Raw genomic sequence first — 19,796 nt, 5'->3', positions numbered from 1 at the left:
TTGGTTGAATGGATCCCAGGACCTTGCTACTCTTCTGGAGCAGATTGGGTGTCTGAAGTACCTACAAGTTTTTGAAGAACAGGATGTGGACCTTCGCATCTTTCTGACCCTCACAGAGAGTGATCTGAAAGAAATAGGCATTACGTGAGTGTTTGCAGAGAATATTTGTTGATTTTCTTTCCCATCTTGTTTTGGCCAAGATACTCAGGGTAAATTTAGTTTCTGACTTAGCAGAATCAAAAGAAAAGAACATCTTTGTCTAGGGAGCAGCTTGAGTATTCATTAAGTGAGAGGTTGTTCTTGAGTAGAACCAGACAGGTGGCAATAGGCACCCTGCAAACTTTGTAGAATTCTTTGAAAACAAAAAGGTTTATTGTTGCCCTTTTCTTTGCTGTCACTTTCCAATGATTCCCTCATCTCCCCAATGCTCCTTTGTAATCAATTAACATAGCCGAGCAAAATAAATCAGCCAATTGAAGGTGATATCTGCAAATATAAGTTCCATTCCATATCTGTTATTCATCACCTCTTGGCAGAGACAGGAGGCTTGCTTTACTCTTAGATGACTGTGGACTTGATTAGACACGATAATGATCAGAGTTCAAGCCTTTTGCTATTGGTTTCATTTATATTGTTGTGGTGGTTGTTTTTTGTTTTGTTTTTTACTAACCCTGTAGCAGTTCATAAAAGTCTTCCCAAGTTTCTTCAAATTCTTCATAATCATAATTTTTATGGTGTAATAATATACCACTTACCTTCATGTACTATAACTTGTTTAGCTATTCCCTAGTCTTTGGGCATCTATTCTTTGCTTTCAGTTCTTTGCTGCTATGAAGGATTCAGAGAAACTCAGAAAGACTTTTATAAACTGATGTAAATAAAATAAGTAGGAGAAAAATATACACAGCTATAATGTAAGTGGAAAGAGTAACAAAGTAATTGCGCCTAAATACTTCAGAATTATAATGACTAAGCTAGCATTCAAAGAAAAGATATGAGAAAGCATCTTTCCTGCTTCTTTGCAGAGGCAGGAAACTGGGGGAGGAGGGGAAGCATTTAATGTCAGACTATATTGATATATTAGCTAGTTTTGCTGAACTTGATTTTCGTCTTTGTTATAAGACATGGCTCTGTGGGAGGTGTAGAGAAGGATACATTAGTAATGTAGGAGATATAAAAACAAGGTAACAATAAAATTTTTGTTTTTTAAATGATTACTACTTTTTTTGGTATATGGGTTTATTTTTCAGTTCAGGATAACTGGATTAATGCAGAGTCGGTTATGTATTGTGGAGACTGCTACATACACTCAGTAGGGAAAAAGATTTCTAAAGGGATGGGAACAGATGCTTATATGGATTATCTGATCTGTTTTTGCAGTTTATTTGGGCCCAAGCGGAAGATGACCTCCGCCATTGCTCGATGGCACAGTAGTGCCCGCCCGCCCAGCGATGCCCTGGAGCTAGCCTATGCAGATCGGCTTGAAGCTGAAATGCAAGAACTGGCCATTCAGCTACACAAAGTATGTGCAAGTATGATAGAGAAGGTATAATTGAGAACAAGATAGTGTTGCTGTCTAAAAACTTTACGAGGAGGGCAGCTGGGAAGCTCAGTGGATTGAGTGCCAGGCCTAGAGACAGGCAGTTCTAGGTTCAAATCTGACCTCAGATAATTCCCAGCTGGGTGACCCTGGGCAAGTCACTTAACCCCCATTGCCTTAACCCCAATACACAGTATTGATTCCAAGATGGAAGGTAAGGGTTTAAAAAAAAAAACTCACGATACAAAAGCTCTATCAGCTTGCACACATAGATAATACTCACAGTCTGGTTAAAGTATTAGGCCTAACTCTGGGCTGCATATTTAAAGAGGGAAGTCCAGAATATAAAAAAAAGTTCAAAAAGAGGCTAGGAAACTTTTTTCCAGGGTTGTGTGTTGGTAGAGTTGTTAACCTGATGAAGAAAAGATCAGAGGTTAATTAATGCTTTTTATCATGATGGACTACAGAAAAAGTGACCAATTGTTTCTAACTAAGAAAATAGTATTTAGATGATCATAGAAGTTATTTAAATTGGATAGAAGGGAGAACTTCTGACAGGAAGTTTGTAAAACATTAGCATGGATCACCCCCAGAATTATGGCATATTCATTCCTAAAAGTTTTAAGGAATAAAATAGGTGCCCATTCACTAGCAATGATTTAGTTGTAGCTTTCTTAGAGGCATCTGAATAGTCACTTGGGTAACCTGTGATTCTGTCCTACAGTTAATTTTTTTTAAAGCCCTTACCTTCTGTCTTAGAATAGATGAGTTTTGGTTCCAAGACAGAAGAGCAGTAAGGACTAGGCAGTGGAGATTAAAGTGATTTACCCAGGGTCACACAGCTAGCAAGTCCCAGGTCCCCCTGTTTCTAGGCCTGGCTCTCAATCCATTGAGTCCCCAACTATTCCCTGTGGTTCTTTTTTATAGGAATAAGGTTTATAATGTTTATAATCAATCATTCATGGCATTTCAGAAGCCTAGAAGGGTAGATAGGGGAAACAGGGCCAAGGTCTATAGATTCTGTTGTAGGTTGGGCTTATGCTGTTCTTGTAGGTGGTGGTGTGCTACTAAGTGGGAGAATTTGGAGAATTTAGTATTGACATTATTAATAGAAGGAATTCGAGTTGGAATTCATGGGGCTGCCTCTTGTTGCTCTTTATGCAGAATGTTCGTGTTTACTCCTTACACACAGCAAGGCAAGTTACTGCTGTTAAATCAATCTGTCAATGAAAAATCCAGCCAGTTTTCTCTGAGCTTTTCTCTCTGTATCTACAAACCCATAACAGTTATTCCTCGAAATGGTCATATGAACCTGCCCAAAAGATGGGTTTCGAATCACTCTGCACTTGGCAGTGAGAACTAAATGGATTGGTCGCATCCTAACCAAAATCCAAACTGGAGAGTATAACATTATTCTCAATGTTGTACTTTTCTCTCATGTATTTGTGTAATAAGGGAGCAATGTTGTGTAGTGTGAAAAAATGTTAGATTTTGAGTCAAGGGAACTGGCTTTGCTATGTATTACCTGTGAGACCATGGGCAGGTGCCTCTTTTAGCACCTCAATTTTCTCACCTAAAAATGAGAGGCCTGGATTAGATCATCTCTCTAAGGTCCTTCCAGCTTGAAAACTATGATCCCTATTCACCTCAGTTTGTTACTGTAAGAAAAACTAAATAAATGCTTTTCGGTCTTGGGGGAGGGGGGAAGGAAGTGCTCCAAGGCAGTACCATCCAGTTGAGCCCTCAGAATCTGTCAGCCTTCTCTCCAGAACTTTGTGCTTACCAGCAATCATGGCATTCTTTCACTGCCATCACTGCCTTTTTTTCCAGGGCATTTCTTTTTAAAAACTGCTACAGAATCTTCTCTTGAAGGAAACTTTTCTTAATCCTACCCAGCTTCACATTATCCACTCTAGTAGCCACTTCAACAGTTATGGAAATAGTTGTACACAGCAGTATTTGTATACAGCCAAGAAGTGTGGAGACTAGATTTAATAAATTACTTTCAGTACATAAAAGGTGATGAAAACTTTTCCGTTGCTCCTCATAATTCTCCATCAGGATTCTTCCTTTGATATCCATTCACATTTACTTTTCCTTTTTTATGTTTGTAGTTACTGTGTACTTACTGTTTTCCTGGTTCTGCATTTTTCAGTCATTCACTTGATTAGCATTTATTAAGTGTACCTGCCTTGTCCTTGTGCTAAGTGCTAGAGATACAAAGAAAGTCAGAAAACAGTTCCTTCTCACAAAGTGCTCACAATTTAATGGGCTGGGGTTGGGGGGGTAGGGGATGGGGGGGGGGGGGGGTAGTGACATGAAAACAGATTAGGTACAGACAGGATCTATTAAAGATAAATTAAGGATAATCCAGATGGAAAGCACCAAGATTTGAGGCCTGCAAGGCTTATTACAGAAAGTGGGGTTTTAGCTGAGAATTGAAGGAAACCAAAGAAGCCAGGAGGCACAGATGAGGAGGGCAGAACATTCCAGGCATAGTTCTAGCTAGTGAAAGTGCTTTAAGCCAGGAGATGGAGTCAAGAGTGCAAGGAGGCCAGTGTCATTGCATTGCCAAGCACATGGGGAGAGAAAAGAAAGGTGTAAGAAGACTGGAAAAGTAGGAAGGGTCTAGGTTATGAAGGGCTTTGAAAGCCAAACAAGGTTTCCTATTTGATCCTGGAGTTTATTGAACAAGCAAGTGATATGAGGCCTAGGCATTAGGATCAGTGTGACAGCTGAATAGAGGCTGGACTGTAATTAAGGCAGGGACTTATAAAGATGGAACTGATGAGGGTCTGCACTAGGGTGGTTGTAGTGTCAGAGGAGAGAAGGGGGTGTAGGCAAAAGATGTTAGGAAAGTGGAAACTAGAGGGCTTGATCACTAATTGGATACAGGTAGTGAGAATGAGGAGTTGAGGACATGTAGACTGTATGCATGGGTTACTGGGAGGAAAATTCTCACAAATAATAGGGAAATTAGGAAAGAGGGGAAAAGACAATGAGTTCAGGTTTGGACTTGTTGAGTTTAAGATGGCAACAAGGCATCTAGTCTGGGTTGTCTAAAAGGCAGTTGGAAATTTAGGACTTAGTCAGGACTAAGGTGATGGTTGTTGTTCAGTCATTTTAGTCATGTCTTACTCTTCATGACACCATTTGGGAATTTTCTTGGCAAAGATACTAGAGTAGTTTGCCACTTCCTTTTCCATCTCATTTTACAGATGAGGAAAATGATGCAGAGTTAAGTGACTTGGCCAGGGTCACACATCTAGTAAGTGTCTGAAGCCAGATTTGAACTCAGAAAGATGAGTGTTCCTGACTCAAGGCCTTGCACTTTACCACCTAGCTGTTTCACAGAGCAAGAGGTTATGATTGGACAAGTATATCTGAGTCATCTGCATAGAGACAATAATTGAAACCATAGGAACTGATGAGTAAAATAGTATAGAGGGAGAAGAGAAGAGATCTCAAGACACAGAGCCTTAGGGTAACCCCACTGTTAGTAGGCATAATGGTCTAGCAAAGGAGATTGAGAAGAAAAACAAGCAGAGAATGGTGTCCTGAAAACTTGGATGAATTACTATTTCATATGTCTTTCCATATTTCTACATATTCCTCAAGCTGATTGATCTTAATTATATAATAGTTTTCTTTTACAGTAATATACCTATTAGTGGACATTTAGATTGCTTCTACATTTTTATAATTACAAACAAATAATTTTATGAAATCTTTGAAAAGATATTAAAAAAAAACACAAGAAAAGAGCTGGTATTTTCAGGATATATTCCCACCATAAGGAATAAAAAAAAAGAATTGAATGAATAAATAAAACTAGGAGCAGGCATTTTTAAAAAGCAAGAAAATTAGCAAGACATTAGCAAATTTATTTTTTTTAAAGGAGAGAGAAAATATGAATGACAAATGAAAAAAGAAGAAATCCAAATAAAAGAAATTAAGATGATTACCAGGAAGTACTATACATATCAGTAGTCTAACAAATTAGAAAATTTAAGAGAATAAGATAGTTATCTACAAAAATGTAAATTGCCTAAAGAGGCACAATAAGAAATAATACTTAAGTAGTCAAACGTTAGAGAAAGAATTAAGACTTCTCATTAAATAGTTATTCTGACAGAGAAAGGCTTGGCTCACATATTCTCAGTCAAATACTTTTAAAACTTCCCAAGAACAAATAATACCTTATATTAACACAAGTTATTAATAAAGAAAGAAAAAAGTGAAAACACTGCCAACTATAACTATATCTATCTTAAAATTCAGCAAAGATAACACTAAAAAGAAAATTATAAATTAATATCTCTAATCAATGTGAACACAAAATTGCCAAATAAAATATAGCAATTTTTTGGTCCAGACCCATGATTTCATTGCTAAGGGAGTATATCAGATCCCTGTAGCAGCATATTGACTTAAAAAAAACCCACAAATTAGTAGTAGCTATGTTAGATTGCATTTTTATGTATTTTGTTAAACATTTCCTAACTACATCGAATCTGGATTTGGGCTTCACTTGGGAGTTTTTCTAGCTTGCCAATACAAGTTTGACACCTCCGGTGTAGGGAACTCCTTAGTGTTGAAATTCCTTCCACTAATGCAGATCAGCAAACTCAGCCATAATTTTTCATCATTAGAGCATTACTTGGAAGAGTATTGAGAGATTAAATGACTTACCTGTGGATTCATAGCTAGCACACGTCAGAGTTAGGACTTAAACTGAGGTCTTCCTGTGATACTCTGCTACTAAAAGAATTATTCATCATGTCCAAACAATTCTATTCCAAGTATGCAAGACTGGTTCAAACCTAGAACAACTATCAATGTAGTATCACCAAATAAACCAAAAAAATCTCTCCCAAGATCCCATATGATTATGAAAAAGAATTTCACAAAATTAGACATTGATTCATGATAAAAAAAAAAACAAACAAACTCTAAAAGAATAGGTATAGAGGATTTTTTTTTTCAGCACAATAAAAAAATACCTACTCCAAGTCAAGAGTCAACATAATATATGCTGGAGAAACAGAAGTATTTCCACTAAAGTAGTATTAGAAATTCTCGCTATTTGGCAATAAAGCAGAAATATTTCAGTTGTTTTTAGTAGATGAATGTTTCCCATTCAGACTGAATGACATTATACACTGTCTGAATTTTCTCTCATGGACCCACTCTGCCTTTTGCAGTCCCAGGGGGTAGAAAACAGGAAGTAGGAAGAGAAGAGGAAGCATGAGTGGGAGAAACAATGACACAAGGAAGAAGGAGAGCATCTTAGAATGTTAGAAAGGGAAGGAACCTCCAAAACCCTTCTTAGGAGGAAGTTGATGCCCATGGAGGTTAAATGATTTGTCCAAGTCACATAGGTGCTATCCTCATCAGTTTTGTGGAGATTTAAAGAAGATTCCACAAAGAACTCTACATCCTGAATCAAATGCTTAAAGCAACAGGCCTTTATTACCAGGTGTTTTAGCTCACATAAGGAAAAGCTAAAGGCACCCTTGGCAGGAACACAGAAAGAAGGCTAACAAAGGAAGAGCATAACCAAGGAAGTTTGTTGACCCTTTCACATCAGGGCAGCATGCTCAGACCTCCAGATTAGGGTTAGGATAGGGATCAGTCTTAATTGCTCCCCGACACAGGTGAAGAGCATGTAGTTTAGTGGGAGGTTCCTCAGATGTATTCAGTTGACTTCCCTCTCCAATGTTAAATGCAGGAGGGAAATGCTGGGGTCTTGGGTGGACAGGCAACAGCTCTGTAAGTGTGGGACATGGAAATTTCCAGAAAAGGGTAGGGCTGAGGTTTGATGATGGGACCATGTAAGAGGAAAGGCTGTGTCTAATGTAGTCAGCCTTAGGTCCAATAAAAGCTAGAAGTTTTAGAACTATTTCAGCCTGGTTGGAATCCAGTTCTCTGACTCCACATTGCACATTCTTCATATTATACCTGTCACTGAATTTTGTTCAAGCTATCTTCATTGACTCCCAGGCTTATTTCCTACTGTGCCTGTTTCAAACCTTTTCTTCTCACTTCTCACCCTAATGAATACAATCCACAATGGTAATAGGTGACCTAGTCTCCTTTACTGGGTATAAGAAAATCTTATGTGACTCCCTCAGTTCTCTCCTTCAAATTTTCTCAGCATCCCCATTTATTTTCTGCTTTCCTTTTTGTTCACAGGAAAAGAAGTGATGTAAGGTTAATTCTTCTTTCTATGCCCTTGATCTTATTCTCCTGGGCTCTTTCAGGCCCTTGCCCCAGAAGTAATAGCCTCTTTCTCATTCAACTTTTAATTTCTCTCACTGTTGGCTCCTTCCTTCCAGCTATCAACATCCTGAAAAATCCTTCACTTGACACTTCCAGTAAAATTCCACTTGACATCCAGCTATCATCTTATCTCTCTCTTCCCTTGCATTGTTTCACTCTGAAAAAGTTGTTCAGAACTGATCCTTTCTCTTCATTAATGCCCATTATCTCCTTGCAATCTAATCTTATCCTTTATTATCATATTGAAACTTTTCCTAAATGTGACCAGTGAACTCTTAGATACTTTATAGAAATGATCTTGTTTCAATCTTCATTTTTCTTGAACCTTTGAAGCTTTTGACATCATTAGCTACCCTTTACTATTGAATGCTCTCTCTTCACTTGACTTCAGAAAAACTATATTATTCTCACTCCTTTAAGGTCTTTTTTTCCCCTTCAAACCCTTACCTTCTTAGTATTCATTCTAAAACAGAAAAGTGGCAAGGATTAGGCCCATGTTGACAAACTTATGGCATGTGTGCCAGAGGGGACTGTTCCCCTCCACTTCTCCATATGTGCCTGAGGACGTTTCTCACATGCCCCACCCCTCTGCCCAGTAGCCCAACTGGATTTGAACCCAAGTCCTCCCAGCTCAACACCTGGCACTCTATCCATTGAACTACCTAGCTGCCCCTCATTAATTAAAACCATTGAACCTAGCTATCAATCACTAATTAAAACCAGGCTTTTTGTCTGGTCTTCTTTGAATCAAGGATGTTCTTCCATTGCCATATTTCAGTCATGGGTCACAATCCATCAAGATTCCGTGAAATCTATACGGTCAAATTTATCTCCTAATGTTAATACAAAATAATAAAAATTTCATTACTCATATTGCTAAACATTTGTGTAAAGGTGTGAGGCATTGGATTTTATTGCTGCAAATCATTTTGGACTTCTATCTTTTGTGGGCCGTTAATGTTCTTCCTTTGGCTTACCTGCTGTTCTGTAAAGGGAGTCAGCTTTCCTTTTAAGTTTATAGGTTTTCCAAATAAGGACCACTCTTGGTACTAAAAATTTTATGTGAACTAGGAGTTTGAAAATATTGTTATAGCTTTTCCACCTGCTTCCCCCTCCCCCCCAAGTGCCGCTCCGGCTCCATCGCGCTCACACCAAACTCCGGGGCTCCACAGCGCTAGCACCGCCACCGCTGCTCCCTCCTTCCACTGCCATGATTATCTACTGGGACCTCATCAGCCATGATGAGATGTTCTCCTGTGCCTGGAGGTGGAGGGGAAGATGGTCAGTTGGACAGAGGGTACCATTGATGATTCACCCATTGGTAGAAATGCCTCTGTTGAAGGTCCTGAGGGTGAAGAAACAGATGCCACTGTAATCACTGCAGTTGATATAGTTATAAACCATCATCTGCAAGAAACTAGCTTCACAAAATAATCCCACAAAAGGTACATCAAAGACTACATGTAATCAATCAAAAGCAGACTTGAAGAACAGAAGCCAGATAGAATAAAACCTTTTATGACGGGAGCTACAGAACAAATCAAACATCCTTGCTAATTTTAATAACTATCAGTTCTTCATAGGCGAAAACATGAATCCAGATGGCATGGTGGCTCTCTTGGATTTCCATGAGGATGGTATGACCCCATATATGATTTTCTTTAAGGATGGTTTAGAAATGGAGAAATATTAACAAATTCGGCTGATTACTTTGGATCACCTGTCATCATAACTGGCTGCTGCTTTTTGTCATCTACACAACACCAGGACTTGGACAAATTTGGACTGATATCATCTTGAGCTTTATTCATTATTTTTGACCTGATTTATTTGGAATGGAGGCATTGTTTTTAAAAACATGTCATGTAGGTTGTCTAAAATAAAACGCATTTACCCCCCCCCCCCCAAAAAAAAAGAAAATATTGTTATAAAGGCAGCTAGGTGGCTCAGTGGATAGAGAGCCACACTTAGAGAGAAGGTCCTGGGTTCAAATGTGGCCTCTGATACTTCCTAGCTGTGTGACCTCAGGCAAGTCACTTAAATCCAATTGCCCAGCCTTTACTGCCCTTTTGCTTGGAACCAATACTTAGTATTATTTCTAAGATGGAAAGTAAGGGATTTTCAAAAACAAAAATAACAAAACACTGTAATAGACAGAACTCTGTATCAAGAGAAGGGATAATAAAAGCTGATGTTTATTGGTTGCTAATAATGCATGTGAAATACACTATCTTCCTTGATCCTCACAGTAACCCTTTGAGAGGGGTACCCTGAGGAAACTGAGGCTCTGAGGCTTATGGTCACACTACTGGTGTCAGGGATAGAGTTTGAACCCAAGTCTTCCTTACTCCAAATCTACCGCTTCCTTAAGAAGAGAATAGAAGAGATTCTGTTTATACTATTGTTGACAGGGAATGTGATGTCTACAAATCGCCTTTTTTTCCCCCTAGGCTTATAATAAATGGTTATTAACCAATTTAATGCCATTTATATTATAATAGTCTTTTCTTTAACTTTGTAATTTTTTAGAAATCACATGTAGAAGCTATTTTTGACAAGCATTTCCTAACATTTTATGATTCAGATCCCCATCTCCCCAGTAAACAGTCTGATATAGATTTTTCCAGTGCTTTCATGCAGTGCCTATTTCCATATCACTCATGCTGTGACAGAAGACTCATACAATAAAAAACTCATGAAAAGAAAAAAGTGAATGATGGCCTGCTTTGATCTGCAGTCAGACTCTTAACACTTCCTTCTTTGGCTGTGGTCAGCATTTTTCATCATGAGTTCACATTAGCCAAGGGATAATATCAGCATTAACTGTCTTTGAACTACAAGAGCACATGGAACCCAGGTTAGAGTTGATATGGTGGAAGCAGTTGATGCCCACGTTTTTTGGTTGATATCAATTCTGCCTTTTGGCCTTTCTCTAAAAATGTATAGTATTGGGAACTCCAGTTTATCCAGAATTAATGTTAATGTAGCTACAGCATAAGATTTGGGTAAATGTGATCTGAGGAATAACAACAGTAGAAATCCATCAAGTCAACATGTTCCAATAAGATAAGATTCTCATTTGGTACAAAAGTACTACAGTCCATAAGGTAATAGCAGTGGTACAGGAATATATTCTGAGTCTCTTCCAATCATCTTCATTGAAGTTGTTGTGTCTTCTATTTTAACCAACCCCACTGTGGAAATGAGAGAACCAAAGTGACCAGTGATTGGTAATTACTATTATTATAAGTATTTGTAATTAATAATTACTAATGAAAAACTATTACTAGTGATTGCCTATATTTAAGATTATATTTAAGAATATAGATTTACATGTTAAAGCTGAGGTTTTTTTTTAACAAGCAGATCTTCTTATCTCCTATTTCCATACTCCCCCCATCTTAAGCACTGATCTCTTCTTTAGAGATATGAGGAACTGGAAATGTTGAAGGGTCAGGTATCCCAAGAACAAGAGCTACGGGCTATTGTGGAAAGCTGCCTGATGGAACAAAACATAGCCATCAAAGATGTTCACACCCAGCTTGAGGAAGCCCGAGCTGTCACGAAAGATATTGGGCTTCTCCTGGATCAACTCAGGTAAGTAGAGAATCCCTTGGGCAATCTCTCCCTGTTACCTGTACATCGTCAGTGGAATGAGTGCCCAAGAAAGCTAATGTAAATGCAAAAGATTGCCTTTTAAATATGAACACATCAAAATCCTATTGACCTTAGAGAAGGAATCTCTAGACTAGTGTCCCATTCAAGGTGTGGCCACTCATGTAAATACACAATAAATGTTTCTTCTTCCTTTTTTTTACCCTTTCTGTCCTAGTAACAACTCTCAAGACCAAAGGACAAGGACTAGGCAAATGGGGTAACATGACATTTCACAAGAGAGTCTTTCCTTACCCCTTCCAGAAAGCTATCCCTAAGAGAAGTTTAAAATAATTTAAAAAGAAAAAAAAGTGAACAAGTCTACAGTCAGAGGCAGTAGGTTGGGTTAGTTTCTATTTCTAGCAGCAGCCCCTCTGCCCACCAACAAAAATTGTTCTAGATAAAGAAAGAATGTAGCAGTGGTGTCTTCATTAAGTGACCCTGAACATACACCATTTTTTTAAAACAGTTGACTAAATGTTAGATCCTAGAACCATTCCTTAGACATGCCTTCATTTGGTGAAGCCATCTCTTCATTCCTCTTTTTTTAAAAACACTTTTTCTGTCTTAGTAACAACTCTAATACAGAAGGGGAAGGGCTAGGCAAACCAGGTTAAATAACTTGCCCAGGTCACACAGATAAGAAGTGACTGACGAGATTTGAAACTAGGTTCTCTTGACTCCCAGGCTGGTGCTCTATCCACTGAGCAACCTCACTGTGCCCCAATCCTTTCAAGCTTTGCATACTCTGTACAGGGTACTGGAAGAGCGGGATTAAAAGATTATTCCTTGTGGATGTAACTGAAACTCGGCTCAACCCAGATGGATTCTACCATAACAAAATTCCAATTGCTATACTTGACATAGCTTTCTAACAGCACCAGATCCAAGTTTCTTCTGGTAGTGTATAATTATACTGCAAGCCAAAAAGTTAGAAATCTTGTAGAAACACTTGGTAGCACATTTCTGTAGTTGCCCAGCTAGCTCTCCTTCAGATCACTAGTTCCATTTGCCTCTTCAGCACACCAATGATTAACCTTGACCGAGAGGACCTAAGCTGATTTATTAACCAAACTGTTTATTATTTTATGATGTTATGTACCTGTCCACATGGCTGTCTAACCATAAACAATGTAAGACACTTAGCTGGAAACCTGTTATAAGATGAGGGTTATAGCTGTCAGTTTCTCCTGGTAGCCAGGTAGCTTCAGTGTAGTCAAATTAGACTGGTTAAAGGATTTGAAAAGTTGACGTTTTTTTTCAACCCTTATCTTTCATCTTAGAATCAATACTGTATATTGATTCCAAGGCAGAAGAGTGGTAAGGGCTAGGCAATGGGGGTTAAGTGACTTGCCCAGGGTCACACAGCCAGGAAGTGTCTGAAGCGAGATTTGAACCCAGGACCTCTAGGCCTGGCCCTCTCTCCACTGAGCCATCTAGCTGTCCCTGGGTTGGATATATTATTAAGGGACAGTTCTGCTCCCTTAATGCAAAAGCAATAGAGATCATCCTATTCCTCCACAGAAGCACAATCAGGCCCTACCACTTCTGGGTAAGGCAAGATCCAAGGCAAGGGATGCTCTTTGGCCAGTTTATGTCAGGAGTAAAGCACCTTGGTGTGGTACTTAACAGCTATTTATTTCTACCTTTTTTTTCTTTTTTTTGTTAAGTTAGGCCTTTGGGCTTAAAGTAATTAGCCTTCTTCAAAGGCAAATGATCATTTACCTGTCTGTATAAAAAGTGGCATTCTTGCTCTTCCTAGCTGAGCAGTTCTTTTTCTGGATTGTATAGGCTATTCATTTAATGGGGCTTGATTTTCTGCTTGACAGAGCCTGTCAGACTGAGCTCTCTTCTAGGGTGAAACAGGAAGATACCCTAGACAGCATACCACTGACAAAAGCATATCCAGGAGCTGGTAAGTGAAATGCTCAGATTCCACTGAAATCTTAGGGGCAGATTTGCCTTCACCTAGTAGAGAAAGAACTTACTAGTGGGAACATGCCCAAAGTATATGAACAATTCAGTCTTTTTTTCTTTCATGATTCCAAACTGACGCCCAGAATGTTTGAACCAATTTATTTCACCAAATCAGTCTCATTTTTTTGCTGATTTGAATGGAGATGAAATGTCAGTTGTTTTCATTTCCTTTTTTTCCCATGTTAGTGATTTACAGTATATTTTCAATTGTCATTGATAGTCTATAGTTCCCTGAATATTTGTTTAAATTCTTTTCACTATTTAGTTACTGTGGAAATGGTTATTATATGTATCAGTTTCCTGTATTTCTTACATATCAGATTTTTATAGATGATATTTAATTTGTAATCTGAGGAAGGCTTTTCAATTTCATATAATTTAATTTTTTTAATAATCTTCTCTATTTTTTGGTTAATTATCCTAATAGGTATTCCTTTTGATTTGCACTTGTTTTTAAAAGTCTGAAGCAGTTTAATTAAAACTAGAAATTAGTTTGGCAAAATATATATATATATATATATATTTAAATTCAGGTCTTATATTCATTTTAAGCTGATTTCTGCTTTTCACAGCAGTTCTTGTCATAAAAGTGAGTCCTCATAGTAATTTATATTCTTGGATTAATCAAATACTAAGACATTTTTGATGTAGTTTATCTAGTTTGTTCCACTGATTTGCTTTTCCACTTTTTAAACTGGTATCAAACATTTTTGATTATTACTATTTTATAATGTAGTTTGAGGCATAGCATTTTTATTTTTTCAAGTGGATTTTTTTTAATTAGCCTTTTGGTAATTTTATTGTTATAGCAGTAAATTTGTAGGTTAATGTAAGCTGTCATTTTTATCATCTTGGCGTATCTCCAATATGAACAGTGAATTGTCCTAATTATTTAACTCTTTTATTTCTGTAAGGGTAAGAGTATTTTGTCACTGTTTCTATAAATTTTCTATGTCTCAGATATTTTAGGTGTTTTATAATATAGGGAAATTTTCTTATTCTCATTATCCCATTACTTTTTGTTAGTATTTTATATAATTGCTAATGATTTTTGTGGATTTATTTTTTGTAGCCTTTACTGAAGGTACATATCATCAGTTAGTTTGTTGATTTCTTGGAGTTTTCCAAGTAGAACATTATGTCATCTTCAGATATCTCCTCTTTGCTGGTCACTTTTAATATTGTTCCCTTGTCTTATTGTTATAGCCTTCAAATTTAGAATTGTCAAATGGTGAGAGAGGAATCCTTGCTTTTATCTTTGTTTATACAGAGAAAGCTTCTAGTGTTTATACATTTAGTTTTAAATATATGACTTTGATAATATCGAATTCTTCCATGCTTATATTTTTATGTTCCTAAATATGTGCTATATTTTGTCAAAGGCTTTTCTTACATCTATTGAAATAATCATTTGGTGATTCTTTACATAACTCCACTAATTCTTTTCCTGATATTGAAACACCCTTCCAATCTTGGCATATGCCCTAAATTCTTCAAAAGAATTTGTTCTAAGACAAAATCATGCCAGTTCTTTTTTTTTTTAAACCCTTACCTTCCGTCTTAGAGTCAATACTGTGTATTGGCTCCAAGGCAGAACAGTGGTAAGGGCTAGGCAATGGGGGTCAAGTGACTTGCCCAGGGTCACACAGCTGGGATTTGAACCTAGGACCTCCCGTCTCTAGGCCTGGCTCTCAATCCACTGAACTACCCAGCTGCCCCCCATGCCAGTTCTTAATACTTATTCTAAACAACCTAGGAAGCAGGGAAAGATAAAATAGGCCTGTGCAAACAAAGTGGATGGTACTGATTACTAGTGTCTTTTTCTCTCTACATTTCTTAATTTATTAAATCTATGAGCAGTTAGTTACTACTTTCTGCAAAATAATCTTCGTAAATAAACTCATCCTCTCACTGTAATCATTCACCTTGCTGGTTAAGAGAAATTAGTATGTAACAAAGTCCATATCTGAGAAAAGTGCATCGTTTGCTAGTTAGGGACAGAGGGGAGAGGATATATATTTGGCCATAGCTGTCAGCTGAATCTTCAGTTGATGACAGATTTCTAGAGACCAAGATCAAGTATATTCTCCAGGTAAAGAGGCCCAAAGCAAAATTGTTACTCAAAAGATAGTCTTTGCCATTTCTCAAAATGTTTTTTTCTATGCCAGATGTTTATGCGGCTTCCCTGGCTCTCAGACTGTCACACCTAGGCTTCTCCATTGAAATAGCCATATGCTCATCTCTTTAAAGATTTTGGGATTACTTTAAGTTATGCTGATAAACTTTAATGCTAATTGAGTTTCTAATTAGCTTATAATTTTTTTTAATCCTTACCTTCTGTTTTAGAACCAATATTAAGCATCAGCTTCAAGGCAAAAGAGAAATAAAGTGTAGGCAGTTGGGGTTAAGTGACTTGCCCAGGGTCACATAGCTAGGAAAGTAGGCCAGATTTGGATGAGGGACCTCCCATCTTTCGCCCTGGCTCTCTTTCCACCTAGCTCTCCCTTGCTTGTAATTTAATAAGTCAGTTGACAATCATGTCCAACTTTTCTCTAACTCGGTCAACCATGCCTCATTTTTGGTAGAGTGACCTCCACCCAGTTTTCTTGTGTCATCCCCATCCCTTTAATCCCCCAAATAAGGGTGAGTTATGGTAATTAGCATACAGATGCCCCTGTAACCTGAGAAACCAATTTTCATGAAAGCCTACATTCAAAAGGATCTGACCTCTTGGGTAGGGACCTTGATAGTTGAGATAAGATGCGCTGAGCACAGTTTATATACTCTCCCTCCAGCACAGCCTTATTCTGTCCATTATCAAAGGGATAGCTTGCAGGAGCTAGATTACATTGTCCAGCTGTTATCCGGTTGCCACGTGTTGAGTGGAAAGCCCAGAAGGGGCCCCAAGAAATGAACATGAAAAAGACAAAAAACAGACATGGAGGGAACATCCTAACATGAAAAATATGCTCTGGGGGCCCCCCAACAAGGGAGCCCTTCAGCCATCTGGAGCAATTGCCTATAGAGCTCTCAGTCTCATTTGCCAAAGATTTGTTCTGAAGATGCTAGGACCGGATTGCTGCACTCATTTCTTTTATAACTGATCTAGTACCAAATAGTCTTGGTGACCATGCTTAATGTAGTTGGAAGTATGTTATTGTTATGCCTGACTTAATTGGTGCATTTGAGTGATACGGTACCCAAGGCAAATTCTGGCCTCTCTCTTCCTTCAGGTATTAAAGGATGGCAGGCTTCTTTGAAGTCCATGAGTCTATCTGAGCTATCAGGAACCCTAGAGGACTGTGTCAGCAACATGGGTGAGTTTCTAGTACATTGGCCCTTTGAAGTGATTCTTTTTTCCCCCCTCAAAGTACACATCACACTTAGTACAGAAGCCAAATCTAAAAGGTCTTTTTAAGGAAATGGAATTATTTAATATAACAGTCAAAAGTAAAGTCCCAGGAAGGCAGGTTTGTTTTTTTTTTTAAAGGAAAAGAACCTACTAGTGTTGAGCTCCATTTGGGCAAGAACTTTTCCATTTGTCTTTGCATTCCCTTCATCTAATAGTGCCTTGTAACCTAGTAAGCATTTGTTTGTTTATTGAAACTATGAAAAATTAATCCTAAGAATGATGGAAGTAGAGAAAATTGAGAGGCGAAGTGTTGAAGGGATACCCTATAGCAGGTGAACAGTTAGTACTTTAAGATTTGCAGAGGGCATTCTTCATCCAGTTAAATGTCCACATTAAGCCCAATCCTTTAATTATATAAAAAGGAATACCAAAATAGAACAAGGTTTTTTGTTCAAATATTAAAAATATTTTATCTGTTAGAAAACCAATTAAAAATTGGTTCTAATTTACGGATACATCTTACTGATGATGATGATGATGGCGGCTATCTCTGAGGGGTGCTGGATAGTAAATCTGACTGCAATATATGAAGGTTTTATGAAGTGCAGGTATAGTCACAGCAACCAGTATTTATATAGCACCTAAGTGTTCGCAGTGTTCTCATTTGATCCTCACAACACTCCAAGAGAAGTACTATTATTGCTCTAACTATAAGAGAGAAAATAAATTAATCTCCAGAAATTTGTTATAGTATACCTTACTTTATTAGGATGTCATCCTTGCAAGTACTTTAGCAAGAGCATTGGACTTGAGAATCAGAACACCCTATTCCATGGTTCTCTGGGGGCACTTAAGAGAATTGAAGGAGGAGCTAACAGGAGGCACTTAATTCCCTGTATAAACTTAGTCTTCTAAAATTAAAGAATTGAATATTTACCTGCAAAATCAAAAGTTACCATTTTATATACTTAGCATCATACTCCTTAGCTTTTCATCCAGGAGGTTTGTAGGTGGGGCCCAAGTTATCTCCCCCCCCCAAAAAAAAACTGGCCTGATAGAGCTTGATAGTTTAAGGAGTAAAAATAAAATAAAATAATGTTGGGGTTTTTCCTCCATAGGCAAAGCTCTGTGTTCAGTGAACCAAAGTCTAGAAAAGCTGCAGGTCCTAAATGGGAAGCAGAATTGGAGAGAGCCATAACCAAACATGATATGGTGAGTGTTGAAGAGGCCATGAGCTCCAAATAAAATAAGACAGGTCAACATTTTATCCTAGAACAGGAAGATGTAAAGTTTAAAACTGAAGTTGGTTTGTGTAGCTCATTCAGTTGACAGGGCTTTTAGATATTTTTTTCCTTTTAAGCTAACAAAAGTTATATAAAAAGGGAACCTGCAACTTTTCCTCTTCTGGGGACCCTTTTAAAGAGCCAAAATTGTACCAGAAGGGGAGAAAAGAGTGCCAGTTAGCTAGGATGAACACTTTTTTATAACCTAAATGTATAGACATGTGCTAATTATTTTTGTTTGGCATAGACCTATATCATCGTCAACTTGCTTTCCAGAAATTGACGTCGGGTGACCATTCCACCCTGAAACTGTGCCTGGAAGAATAAGTGGGTTGGGGCCAAGAGTTTCATCTCTCTATTTGCAACACCCTGAGGGGGGTGGTGGAGTGAGGCTGCCAGGACCCCAGGAAACAAGGCCATCCTCAGGCCAGAGAGCAGGCCCCCCCACTGAGGAAGGGCGTATCAGTTGTGAGCTCTGAAGAAGAACAAGGTGCAGCAGATGAAGGAGAGCCAATCAGATGGCACGTGAATGTCTCAGTTAGTTGTGGGCTTCCTTCCCAGACTTAAAAGAGTCCAAATAGATTCCTGCAGCACAAAGACAGATCCTAAATGTGGGGCAGCACCCACGCCCCTACAGATGGCTGCTATAAAGCATTTGTTTTCCCACAGCAGGTGGTTACTTGGGCTTTAGTTTGGATACTAACACAGGGACCAGATATGGATTTTTCCTTTTGTTTTCTGTAAAATAAAATTTGAACTTGTCAGCAATCCAGTGGACTCATTGTTACATTCTGGCTCTCAAGAACAAATTTTTCAGAGAAAAATTCTTCCTGGATGGCTGCTGGCCTTCATATAGGGGGCACCACAGGACCCAACTTATGGTTGACAACCACTAATGCCCTATTGACCAACTACCACAACTGGTATCCTTTAGCCACCAGGGCCACACCCTGATTGTAGAGCTGGAAATATGTGGAGTTCCAGATTCTTTAAACAGTTTAAATGACCCTCTTCCAGGCTGATAGATAACCCACATTGAAGTGAATGGCAGGGAAGTATATGTACCTCCTTGAGGGGAATGGGAGGGAAAATCAAGATGCATTAAAGCACTGGTTTTAGGCAAATTCTCTTTAGATCCTACTTTTGTGCAAATAAGAGTCAGTCTGACTCTAGTCCCTTAGAATCTAACCAAGAGCATCGAGGGAAATTTTTGTACTTTCTTACTTCTAGAGAACAACCTCGCATGATTAGGCTAGCAGTCCAAGGAGAATTATTTTGTATATTGTCAGCAGACCAAAAGGCCAAATTTTCACAAAACTTCCAATTTTTACATGTCAGCCCTGAAGCTTTTTTCTCTCCTGGCCCAGATCTCTTGGAGCCCATCCTGCCAAACCCCCCACTTCAGAGACTTTTAACCAAACAACCCTTGCTGTGAGCTAAAGCAAACCCTAAGGATATGTTCATGGTCTTGTAGATCTGGAACTCTCCAAAACTAAATATCAGTCTTTTCAGAGAACAGTGGAGAAAGATTGAACGGGCTATGTTGATAGTGTCTCCTTATAGCTTCAAGGTCAGCTAGCCACAATAAGCTACAAACTACTTGCAAAGCTGCCTCTTTGTGAACCTATCCTATTTTATCCATTAGTCTAGCCCAACCCTAGCGCCTCTCCTTATACTTTTGTGCTTCCTGACATCTGATATAGGCCAC

At 38.3% G+C, this 19,796-nt stretch overlaps 1 protein-coding gene and 1 pseudogene across 4 annotated transcripts in view; both read left to right on the top strand.

The window, feature by feature from the left end:
- Positions 1 to 18,856, top strand: part of ANKS3 (ankyrin repeat and sterile alpha motif domain containing 3) — a 44,225-nt gene extending 25,369 nt beyond the window's left edge. For 3 of the 4 annotated variants that reach the window (XM_007498737.3, XM_001377424.4, XM_007498740.2), the window contains 7 exons: positions 20 to 144; positions 1,381 to 1,522; positions 11,247 to 11,419; positions 13,306 to 13,391; positions 16,687 to 16,770; positions 17,924 to 18,017; positions 18,365 to 18,856. In XM_007498737.3, coding sequence (XP_007498799.1) covers positions 20 to 144; positions 1,381 to 1,522; positions 11,247 to 11,419; positions 13,306 to 13,391; positions 16,687 to 16,770; positions 17,924 to 18,003 — 690 coding nt within the window. In that variant the 3' untranslated portion in view covers positions 18,004 to 18,017; positions 18,365 to 18,856. Of the gene's footprint in view, positions 1 to 19; positions 145 to 1,380; positions 1,523 to 11,246; positions 11,420 to 13,305; positions 13,392 to 16,686; positions 16,771 to 17,923; positions 18,018 to 18,335 lie in introns of all 4 variants that reach the window. The other variant, XM_007498738.3, reaches the window with a different exon arrangement.
- LOC103106211 (translationally-controlled tumor protein-like) lies at positions 3,849 to 11,215 on the top strand (annotated as a pseudogene).
- Positions 18,857 to 19,796: the final 940 nt, after the last annotated feature.

Source organism: Monodelphis domestica, chromosome 7, assembly GCF_027887165.1.
Source record: "Monodelphis domestica isolate mMonDom1 chromosome 7, mMonDom1.pri, whole genome shotgun sequence".
Classification (NCBI taxonomy): Eukaryota; Metazoa; Chordata; class Mammalia; order Didelphimorphia; family Didelphidae; genus Monodelphis; species Monodelphis domestica.
Note: the sequence above shows the minus strand (reverse complement) of the source record. Positions and strands in the feature narration are given on the sequence as shown.